The following is a 12,400-nucleotide window of genomic DNA, read 5'->3' as shown; positions in this document are numbered from 1 at the left end:
GAATACTTGCCGGACACTGTGGTTTTAGGTAGGAATGAACAGTGTAGGTTTTGTGAACTTCAAGTTGAAACCTCTGAACACCTTGAATGCGACTGCCCAATGCTGGCAATAGGCAGAACAAAATGGTTCGGAAGGCCCTTTATGGCCCCGGGGAATGTATTTGATCTCTAGTCAAAAAGAATAATTGGCTGCATATGCAGCCTAATCTATTATGATGAAGCTTTAAGGCTGCACAAAAGATCATGAGTGAGGCCTTGCTAATACTAATAGCTTCGAAAAGATCTAGGTACATGTCCTTCTCAAATTGACACAGCTGCTCCAACATGGATTCATCAAAAACAGAAACTATTTAAAACTGTCACTTGAACTATTGGAGGAGACACAGTCAATCATGCCAACCTATTCCAGAATATTCTATACGTCCGACGGTCCTTGTAGCACTGTCTGTCATGATGCCTTCTTCGGAATATTATACCCTTCTTCTACCTAAAAAGATCTAAGAAATGAGCTAAAGATCGTGAGCAAAATATTGAATACACACAAAGTCTGAGTGTATTCAATGCATTCAGGTATGCATTCAGGAAACAAGCATTTAACCAACGAAAACAACATCGGTTATGAACAGATTTTTAAAAGAATGGCAAAACCCCATTAGAGGGTTTGACGAAATATTCAAAGATTCTTAAATTCTATCTTTAAGACGGCCACTGATCGTACAAATGTTTTCTGAAAACCATATTCAAGACAAAATAAAGATACTAGAAGTAAAGATCACTATATTTTATAAAATGTTTATATAAAGCAAATAGATCTGGATCGCATAGGACAGCTTTAAATGATGTTCACAAAGACACAAAGTCCGGTAGCATGATCGTGCTTAGAGCAGCTGATCCTCAACAGGCTTAATGTGATTTGATCCCTCGTATATCGGGCAGTGCTCTAGCCTGCGATAAACATCAATACCCTTCACACATTTTACTGTCATTTCAATTCTTTAATCTTAACAATAGAAGAACACTGATCGCAAATATGATTGAATACTGTGAGAACAACAAAACACCATACTGTTTGATCTCAAAATAGAAATGTAGTAATTTGAATATAGTTAAATACACTTTGATATGATTCCTACTGAGACTTTCAATGTCGATTTGTTTGATTTGATCGTGGGAAACTATGGAAATTCACTAACAGGTTCTGTTAGGTTTCCATAAATGCCCTCTTGGAAATCAGTTTATCTTCTTTCATGGTCACGGAACTAGACTGAAAGGACACTCTCAGTAGAAATCCAAAATAGAGATATCTGGAAGATGTCCTAGAGATTACAAAATAGTTATGCCTTATTCAGTTACGGATTAAAAACGAAGACGGTCACCAATTCTGGAGTGTACATATTGCAAACGTACACAAGGATGTCTTTCAGATTTCTGGATAATTATATTGTCCTTCAGACAGAAAATCTGACAATCTTGAAGATTTCAGTAAGTCTGTGTACCAAAAAAACAGTAATAAAGTAGGTTAACTGCGGATTTACTTGCTAGTCTACAAGAATATCCTGGAAAGTGCTGTGGTATTGGTGGAAATCCTGTATAGGACTAAACTATGTTGAAAGGGCATAGGGTCTGTGACAATGGCTTCGTGGCCGTGTTGAACATGGCAGGTACAAGACTGCTACTGAATTTACATAGAAGTAGTATTAGGATCATCATTGCCAAATTAGTGTTTGGATTAGTAGATGGAAGAACGACTCTCTGGACGCTCAATGTTGCCCGACCATAGATTTTATGATGGATTGGATTATATCGTTGTTGCAAGTTGGAATATATTTTCTAAATCATTAGGGGAATAAAGTGAATTTTGGCAAATAGAAGTGTACTTAAAGTAGTGATTCACAATGGACCAATAGTATATTAACGTTTCGAGACACACAAATTTGTTTGAGATAACTATAATATCACAAAACCTAAAAGAAACAAGTTTTCGGAAATCGTGTAGAGAGAAAACCAACCAAATCCAAACTTGTTGAACTATTTATTCAAAAAACAAAAAAAAACTGAATAAATTTTTATGACAATCTAAAGTGTAGGGTATTTCAAAATAGTCTTCGATGATCAGCAAAATAAATGCTTGGTTTATAGTTAAAAAGCCAAATAGTCTCGCAAAATTAACAACAAATTCCACACAGATACAAACCAAAACTCAAAAAAAAACACCAACGTCTACAAAAAATAAAAAAATAAATGACAGCCAAAAAAAGTCAAATGTTGTCGCGACGTGCGATTTCAAAATACATTATATATATAGAGAGAAAGAAAATTTTGAATTAAATTTAGAATATTTTACCTAAAATTATATATATATTTCTGTACGTCTGTACTTTTATATTTTATTAAGGCCAAACAGGCCACAACACCATAAAAAACAACAATAAATTTTATTGGCTTTAAAATAAATTTTTGAAATATTTTTGTTAATTTGATATAAAAATATACAAAAACACACATTTCATTAATTTGACAAATTCTTGGTGACGTCTTTAATAGATACTATAATTGAAATATTTAATTTCTTTCATTTTGCTTAATTTATAAATTAAATATATGTTGTTAGCCAGACATTAATTGCAAATTTCTATTATATATATCATTAAATTATAGTTAAAATTGATTAAGAGAAATTTGTTTAAATATTTTTATATTAATTTTTTTTATACTGACCTCGACAGGGGTTGCAGAAATTTCGTATACTTAAACACATGTTGTTTTAAGAATTCTGTTGTATATTTGTTTTTAATTTCTAGTGTGTGTTTTTTTTTTTGTTCAATTTAATTTAATTATCAGAGATTTTATGAAAAACACATTTGAATTTTATTATTTTATTGGTTTTAAATGATTTAATAGTCAACATTATTTAAACTTAAAGGAATAGAGATGGAATTTATTTTTATAAATTTTTAAAAAGAAATTGTTAAAGTTTAAACTTGTTTTTATTAGTAACTGTTTGAACAATTTTGTTATCAAATCAATGCTTATTGTATAGACAAATATTAGGGTTTTTATTTAAGTTATATTAAAGACATTCACCCCTATCGCGAATCAACATTTCACATGAAATATTTTCCCTTTTCCTTTTTTCGTTCATCAACTTTGTTCACGTGAAAAAAATTCCCTTGTTGTGAAATTTTTAGATGGAATTTTGTAAACAATAAACAGCTGTTACGTACAAAATCAACTATTGTGAATGTAAAGTTCATCATGATATTCCCGATAGCAATTTTCCCTTCGAGGGAAATGGATATTTCATGGGAACAAAATTTCACATGTTATTGCCGATAGGGGTGATTATTAAAATTAAAACATTTTAATGAGGATCCGAAGGACCATTTTTTTGTTACAAACAACTTCTACTTGGATATAATTCAGTAAACTGCAATTATCAGACAGAAATTATGTTTATTTTTTATTTAATTTATTGGCGTTTGTTTAATTTTAAATGATTTAATGTATTTTATTTAAATTTCGATAAATAATTCATAAAGATTAAATATATGAAGGTCTGAAGGACCATTTTTTTGACAACCACATTTTACAAGATTAAGATTATAACCTAAATTTAATAATTATATTTGTGCAATGTTATATGATTTTAATCTTAAAATGAGCCTTACTTCATTTTCGATAAATGCTTGATTAAAATCAATATGGAGGGAGCGCTTTGTTGAAAGCTGTTTCGAGGAATGTATGATTATTTTGTGATATGTGCATTTGATTTCTATATAACATTTGACAACGCAAAGCCCATTAGAGAAACCATTATGTTTGCCATATTTTTAAAAACATTTAAAATAAATTAAAAAGATTTAAGGTCAAAGGCCACATAATGATGAAAAGCGAGTAACTAGCCTATTAATCATCATCATGATGATTAATAGGCTAGTTACTCACTTTCATCATTATGTGACCTTTGACCTTAAATCTTTTTAATTTATTTTAAATGTTTTTAAAAATATGTCAAAAGTTAAAGAATTCTGGCCTTCAATATTGTGATTAACAATCAAATGAATTCATATCAGTTGATACGATTGTACTTTTTTTAATATTACTTCATGTTGAAATGTACCATGCTACTGCCGTGACTTATTTGATAATTTAAAACTATTTTCAGTTTTATATGTAAAGCAATAAAATTTACACATTCTTATAAACTCAGAAATATTTGTTCTCTAATGTTTTATAGAAAATGTACTATTGTATTGTATTATTTTTTCTATAGAACAATATGTGTATAACAGTTTATTTTACAGAAACATTTTTGTATAAAATTTGCGGATAGTAAAAGTTTTTTCTATAGAAAAAATTGTGTATAACAGTTTATTCTACATAAAAATTAGTGTATAACAGTTTTTTCTACAGAAAAAAATAGTGAATAACAGTTGTTTCTATAAAAAATTAGTGTATAACAGTTGTTTCTATAGAAAATGTTTGTATAATAGTTTTTTCTACACAACAATGTTTGTATAACAGTTTTCTCCATAGAAAAATTTGTGTATAACAGTTTTTCCTATTGAAAAATTAATGTATAACAGTTTTTTCTATAGATAAATTTGGGTATAACACTTTTTTTATATAAAAATTAATGTATAACAGTTTTTCCTATAGAAAAATTTGTGTATAACATTTTTTTTTAAAACAGTTTTTCCTATAGAAAAATTTTTGTATAGCAGTTTTTCCTATAGACAAATTCAGGTATACAAATTTGTGTGTAACAGGTTTTTCTATAGAAAAATGTGTGTATAACAGTTTTTTCTACAGATATATATACAGATTCGTCAAAACTGACGTTTACAAAAATGGTGTATCAGCTTTTCTTCATTTAACCCCATCAAAGAAAAAAGATAGCGATACATTTTTCATACATATTTGCTATTCCTTACTTACGTTGGGGTTAAATGTGTGATGCCACTTTTAACACCGTGACGTATCTGTTCATCATCTGTGGTTTTTTCTATAGAAAAATTAGTGTTGAACAGTTTTTCCTATGGGAAAATTTGTGTATAACAGTTTTTTCTATACAAACATTTTTGTATAACAGTTTATCTTATTGAAAAATTAATGTATAACAGTTTTTCCTATAGACAAACTAGTGTATAACTGTTATTTCTATAGAAACATTTGTGTATAACACTTTTTTCTATATAAAAATTAGTGTATAACACTTTTTTCTATAGAAAAAATAGTTTATAACAGTTGTTTCTATAGCAAATTTTTGTATAACAGTTTTTTCTACACAACAATTTTTGTCTAACAGTTTTCTCCATAGAAAAATTTTTGTATAACAGTTTTTTCTACACAACAATTTTTGTCTAACAGTTTTCTCCATAGAAAAATTTTTGTATAACAGTTTTTCCTATAGACAAACTAGTGTATAACAATTATTTCTATAGAAACATTTGTGTATAATACTTTGTTATATATAAAAATTAGTGTATAACAGTTTTTCCTATTGAAAAATTAATGTATAACAATTTTTTCTATAGATAAATTTGGGTATAACACTTTTTTTATATAAAAATTAATGTATAACAGTTTTTCCTATAGAAAAATTTGTGTATAACACTTTTTTCTATTGAAAAATTTGTGTATAACACTTTTTTTATTTAAAAATTTGTGTATAACAGTTTTTTCTATAAAAAATTTGTGTATAACACTTTTTTCTATATAAAAATTTGTGTATAACAGTTTTTCTATATAAAATGTATGTATAACTGTTTTTTCTATAGAAAAAATAGTATATAACAGTTGTTTCTATATAAAAATTAGTGTATAACAGTTGTTTCTATAGAAAATGTTTGTATAACAGTTTTCTCCATAGAAAAATTTGTGTATAACAGTTTTTCCTATTGAAAAATTAATGTATAACAGTTTTTTCTATAGATAAATTTGGGTATAACACTTATTTTATATAAAAATTAATGTATAACAGTTTTTCCTATAGAAAAATTTGTGTATAACAGTTTTTCTATAGAAATAAGAAAGAGTGCTATATTCGGCAGTGCCGAATCTTATATACCCTTCACCAAATTATACTTCAAAATATAAATTTTAAATATTTTTAGATAAACAAAAAAATTTTTTTTTCCAAAGTTGTTTTTTTAATTTTTTGGAAAAAAAATGTTCTAATTGTTATTTTAAATTTTTTTTTTAAATTTAAAATTTTTTTTTTTAAATTTTAATTTTTTTTTTAAATTTAAAATTTTTTTTTTAAATTTTTAAATTTTTTTTGGTGAAAAAAAAAATCGGGTTCAAAATTTTTTTTTTCCGATTTTGACCTATTGTAAGTCCAACTTACTATGGTCTTATATACGTCGTTGCAAATGTCTTCGAAATATCTATCATTAGATATCCATATTGTCTATGTTATAATGTCTTAGTAATCCAGATATATGTAAAAAGTAGGTCAAAAATCGAGGTTGTCCTGATTTTTTCCTCATATCTCAGCCATTTGTGGACCGATTTTGCTGATTTTAAAAAGCAAACTTCTCGAAAGCATGTCTGACAGAATTATTGAAGATATCCCGAAGATATCAGGGGTCTTCAGAAAATTGATTTCAACAGACAGACAGACGGACATGGCTTAATCGACTCCGCTATCTATAAGGATCCAGAATATATATACTTTATAGGGTCGAAAATGAAAAATGTAGAAATTACAAATGGAATGAAAAACTTATATATACCCTTCTCACGAAGGTGAAGGATATAAAAATTGTGTATACCTGTTTTTAACAAAATTTTTAAGTGAATATTTTTACAATTAAAAATTTAAATTTTTGTACTCTATTTTTGAAATACAAATAAATCTGAAGTTCTCTACAGGTTAATAGTTAATATTCCAGATATCACTCAATTACCCACGAAACCTCCATTAGTTCAACATTCACCTTCCTCCTCTTATGCCAACAATAAACAAACTCAATACCAAAACCCAACAAACTGACACAAATTCCAGCAAACCATAAATAAAAGGCCCCCTGTAAAATTTCCATATTTAGCACAACTTTCTTTTTACGCTGCATTGCTGTCGGCAAAGTAGCACCCACATCATCATTATCCAGCCAATCGAAATCCTCTTCCAAGTCCTGAAGAAATTCCGTTGAACGATGTAAATAGTTCTTCTGTTGAGCATCCACCTCAAGCCAGTGATTTATGAAGCCGTGCTCATAAAAAGAGCTAACAATTGTCTGAAACTTATGGATGAAAGGAGATCCCTTGGTGAGCACATACGAAGAGGTCAGCGAACGTAAATACTCCTTGACTATGTGAAAAGCAGGACGTTTAGTTTCATCATTGTAGGTATGAGCCAATACCTCTTTGGCCAATTCACCGTGCAGAATAATGGCCACATTTTTATATTTCTTGGCCAGTGAATACGAAAAATCATCGGCACTTATATTGCGCGGTACACGTATGCCATTTTTACTAATGATTTCATAATATTTGGGATCCAGTGATACCTTGATGGCCTGAAACACCACATCAAAAGCATATATGGGAGCTTTTAATTTATCCAAGTCTTGTAGATTATCCAATTCCGGCTCAAAGATGGGTTGTACAAAACTGCTCTCTAATTTGGCAAAATATACACTGGTCAAAACGTAACTAAAGAGAATCCAAGTTATTAAAAATTGTCTCAACGAACTGATGCGTGAGAAACCCTCTACCGGTTCACCAAGTTGGGTTTTCATAAATATTTCCACAATTTCATACCAGCGCCAATGTTTGGGTGAATTTTCCAGATTGTGATTGGGTAAACGTTCCACTAGTTTTTGAAGAATTATGAAAACCATTAGAATTAAAAAGAAATTTATTAACAGCAAACGCCACAAGGGATAGGTGAAGGCATTGGCAAATATCAAATATTCTGGTCTCATTTCAGCTGCCGGCACTACTAGATACAACAGACGTTTCTTATAGGGATATAGTTCCTCTATGTGGGGTTTGACATGGTCCAAAGTGTAGCGAAAATTAAAGCCAATGTGTGTAAGACCGGAATGTATATCCTTTAAAGAGCCGGTAAAGGTGCCATTCAACAAGGCGCCATAAGTTTCACTGTCGGTGGGTGCTATATAACGAGCCGAGGCATTTAAACGTTCCACCAATGTTCGAGCCACCCAGCCATCTACTCTCTTGTAGCCCTGCTTAGCAGCACCCTCCAAGGGTATGGCCCTCACACTATCCTTAAACATACTAATGCGTAATTCAAAGTGATAAAAGTTTTTCAATTTATCATAAAAGTAGGGCTGTTTGTGGACAACTTTCAATTGAAAACCCTGAGGTGTAAAGGGTTCAAAGGTGTACAATTCTTGTGAATTTACTATGGCCGCCACTGCATGTAGAATATTTTTAAACCAGACTTTTTCAAAAAATCTCCTCAAGGCAGAGATATCATCCAATAGCCATATAAATAAATAATGATGACCAGGTTTCCATCTTTGTTTGGGATTTAAAAACGCCGCCACTTTTCTCATTGAACGATAGGAGTCTATGAAATATATACTCAAGCTGCAGCGCGAACGTAAAGGTTCTATTTGGAAGTTATCCATGTCGCGTATCACTACTGGCTTTTGGGCCACACAGCGATAAAATTGATCCCAATTATTTTGATCGTTTAGTTCAAAAATTGAGGAAGTTAACACTTCCGCTTCCAGTTTAATTCTATACACAATATTAACTAAAGCATTTCTGTTGTTAACCACTTCACAAATTTTTTGATGAAATAATGCTTGCTCGTTGTTGCTTCCTTGGGAAAATATAAATCCACTTGAATTGCTAGTAGCCCAAAATCCCATCAAGACTATTATTTTTAATAAATGTTGTTTCATGTTGTTCTTTCTATGGCCAACTAACTCTAATTTGTTGAATTCTTTTGCTGTATAGAGAGAGATTATCTTGCAACAAACAAACTTGTTGCATGTTTTTAAACAATTTAACACTATTTTAATTAGCTACCAGGTTTTGTTGTAAATGTTTCTACGTGTAAACAACATTCAAATGTTGCTTGTAGTTTTCTGTTGTTTTATTAATTAACAATGTTTGCATAATAAAAATAAATAAAAATGATTTAAAGTTTATTAATTACAGCAACAAAGAAAGTTCTTTTTATATCCTTCACCTTCGTGAGAAGGGTATATATAAGTTTGTCATTCCGTTTGTAATTTCCACAATATAATTTTCCGACCCTATAAAGTATGTATATTCTGGATCCCTATAGATGGCGGAGTCAATTAACCATGTCCGCCTGTCTGTTGAAATCAACTTTCCGAAGCCCCCAAATAACTGGCATACACGATTCATACATCAATATCTCCGGAATTCTTCCGGCTCGGTTGCTATTTAAAATCGAGAAAATCGGTCCACAAATGGCTGAGATATAAGGAAAAAACCAGGGCAACCTCGATTTTTGACCTATATCTGGATTACTAAGTCATTAGGTCCCGTTTTTATCTTCACTTATTTTAAACTTTTTATACCCATATCTAAAAAGATTCATCGCAGACCCACGATCTAGCTATGTCCGTCCGTATGTCTAATTTTACACAAAATTGTGGCCCCTCAGAAGTAATTTTCTGAGGGGGGACCTTGTATGGGGACTAGGGACAAATTTTGCCTGAATTTCGCCGTACTTTACGGTATAATTTCAGAGTACTTATAGATCTGAAGTTATACAGTAAAGTACGGCGAAAATCGTTTAACATTTGTCCCCAGTCCCCAAAAAAGTCCCCCTCAGAAAATGACATTTTAGTTAGTTCGGCTTACACAAAAACTGCCATGAAATCTGAGAACCCTAGTTGTAATAAAATTTAGTAAAGCAGACGTTGAAATTAAAAAAAAAGTATCTGTCTGTAGTCACAATTAAATTATCTATGTTACCAGCTAATTTACGTTGAAATTGTAACACTAAACACTTGATAAAGAACTGCGTGTTGAAAAATAATAAATGTCTCTCTTCAGACAAAATGTAATACAAATTTATTGAAATCATGACATCAGGAAAAAACGGAAATAAAGCGGAAGTTATAACAAAACTTGAAGATTAAACACATAAAAAGAGTTCATGAAAATTTGCTTAATAATTGGAAAAATAAAATCATGGAAAATAAGTTAATTGTAATTTAAAAAAATTAAAATGGCCCTACATTACATCCTTAGTAATATGATCTAAGTCATATAATTAAATTTAAACTCTTTTACTAAATGCCATGAAATTTCTAAAATTGAAATCTGTTTTATTTTTAAGTTTCTAAAACAATTTTTGGTCAAATTTATACATAAATTTTCAATGAAGCAAACAAACCATTTCTTCTAAGTCGTCTACAAAATGACACAACAAAATACCAAAAACCAAATAAAAAAAAAACTGATTCCCAGACACCATCAAATGTGATGTAATTTAAAACATGACAATGCAAAAACTAAAAACATTTTCAACCAAAAATATAAAATATTTGTACAGAAAAAACTGCATAATATATGCAATAGTTAGAATTAAAAAATAAAATAAAAGAAAGAAAATTACAAAACAAAAGTATAAAAATAAAATGAAAGAATGATAGAATGAATAGTGAATAATGTTAAATATAAAAGAAAGAAAGAAATAAACTTGAGCTATCACCACTTCAAACATACAATTGCAAATTGCTATGTTTAAATCTTAGGAGGGAAGTTTGAAATGTTATAATATACCCTACAAAAACATGATAATGAAATGGTTTTACTGATTAACATACATACATACATACATTGTAATGAATATTGCATACTACAATTATGCATTACTTAGATGTAGTTTAGTAATGGCTGGTTTATAATCTGATATAACATAAATAGTTTATAGAAAATACTGCTATACACAAAAACTGTTATACACAAAATTTTTCTATAAAAAAACTGTTATACACAAATTTTTCTATAAAAAAAACTTTTAATACTGTTATACACAAAATTTTCTATAAAAAAACAGTTATACAAAATATTTCTACACAACATTTTCTATAGAAAAAACTGTTATACAAAAATTGTTCTATAGAAAAAACTGTTATACAAACATTTTTCTAAAGAAACAACTGTTATACACAAGATTTTCTATAGCAAATACTGTTATACACAAATTTTCTTTATGGAAACTGTTATATTTAATTTTTATTTTCAATAGAAAAGAGTTACACACAAATTTAGCTACAGACAAAACCGTTGTACACAAGATTTTTTATAGAAAATAATGTTATACACATGATTTTCTATAGAAAAAACTGTTATACACAAACTTTTCTATAGAAAAAACTGTTATACAGAAATTTTTCTGTTGAAATAACTTTTATACACATGATTTTTTATTGAAAATACTGTTATACACAAAATTTCCTATAGAAAAAACTGTTATACACAATTTTTTTTATAGAAATAACTGTTATACACAATTTTTTTATAGAAATAACTGTTATACACAAATTTTTCTATAGAAAAATCTGTTATACACAAATTTTTCTATAGAAAAATCTGTTATACACAAATTTTTCTATAGAAAAAATGTTATACACAATTTTTTTATAGAAACAACTGTTATATAAAAATTTGTATATAGAAAAAACTGTTATACACAAATTTTTCTATAGAAAAAACTGTTATATACAATATTTTCTATAGAAAATACACAATTTTGTTTATAGAAACTGTTATATAAAAATTTGTCTATAGAAAAAACTGTTATACACAAATTTTTCTATAGAAAAAAGTGTTATACACAAATTTTTCAATAGAAAAAAGTGTTATACACAAATTTTTCTATAGAAAAAAGTGTTATACACAAATTTTTCTATAGAAAAAAGTGTTATACACAAATTTTTATATATAAAAAAGTGTTATACACAAATTTTTCTATAGAAAAAACTTTTATACACAAATTTTTCTATAGAAAAAACTGTTATACACATATTTTTCTATAGAAAAAACTGTTATACACAAATTTTTCTATGGAAAAAACTGTTATACTCAAATTGTTCTATAGAAAAAACTGTTATTCGCAAGATTTTTAATAGAAAATACTGTTATACACAAGATTTTCTATAGAAAAAACTGTTATACAAAAGATTTTCTATAGAAAAAACTGTTATACACAAGATTTTCTATAGAAAAAACTGTTATACACAAATTTTTCTATAGAAAAAACTGTTATACACAAATTTTTCTATAGAAAAACCTGTTATACAAAAATTTTTCTATGGAAAAAACTGTTATACTCAAATTGTTCTATAGAAAAAACTGTTATTCGCAAGATTTTTAATAGAAAATACTGTTATACACAAGATTTTCTATAGAAAAACTGTTATACACAAGATTTTCTA

At 28.5% G+C, this 12,400-nt stretch overlaps 2 protein-coding genes across 9 annotated transcripts in view; both read right to left on the bottom strand.

Annotated features, from left to right (window-relative positions):
• Positions 1 to 12,400, bottom strand: part of Spn (Spinophilin) — a 181,254-nt gene that overhangs the window by 108,253 nt on the left and 60,601 nt on the right. The gene's annotated exons all lie outside the window — the stretch shown is intronic.
• Ir68b (Ionotropic receptor 68b) lies at positions 6,899 to 8,881 on the bottom strand. Its single transcript, XM_065503745.1, has one exon. The coding sequence runs from the start codon at positions 8,879 to 8,881 to the stop codon at positions 6,899 to 6,901; it is 1,983 nt and encodes a 660-aa protein (XP_065359817.1).

Source organism: Calliphora vicina, chromosome 3, assembly GCF_958450345.1.
Source record: "Calliphora vicina chromosome 3, idCalVici1.1, whole genome shotgun sequence".
In the NCBI taxonomy this organism is placed as follows: Eukaryota; Metazoa; Arthropoda; class Insecta; order Diptera; family Calliphoridae; genus Calliphora; species Calliphora vicina.
This window is presented reverse-complemented; position numbering and strand designations above follow the sequence as displayed.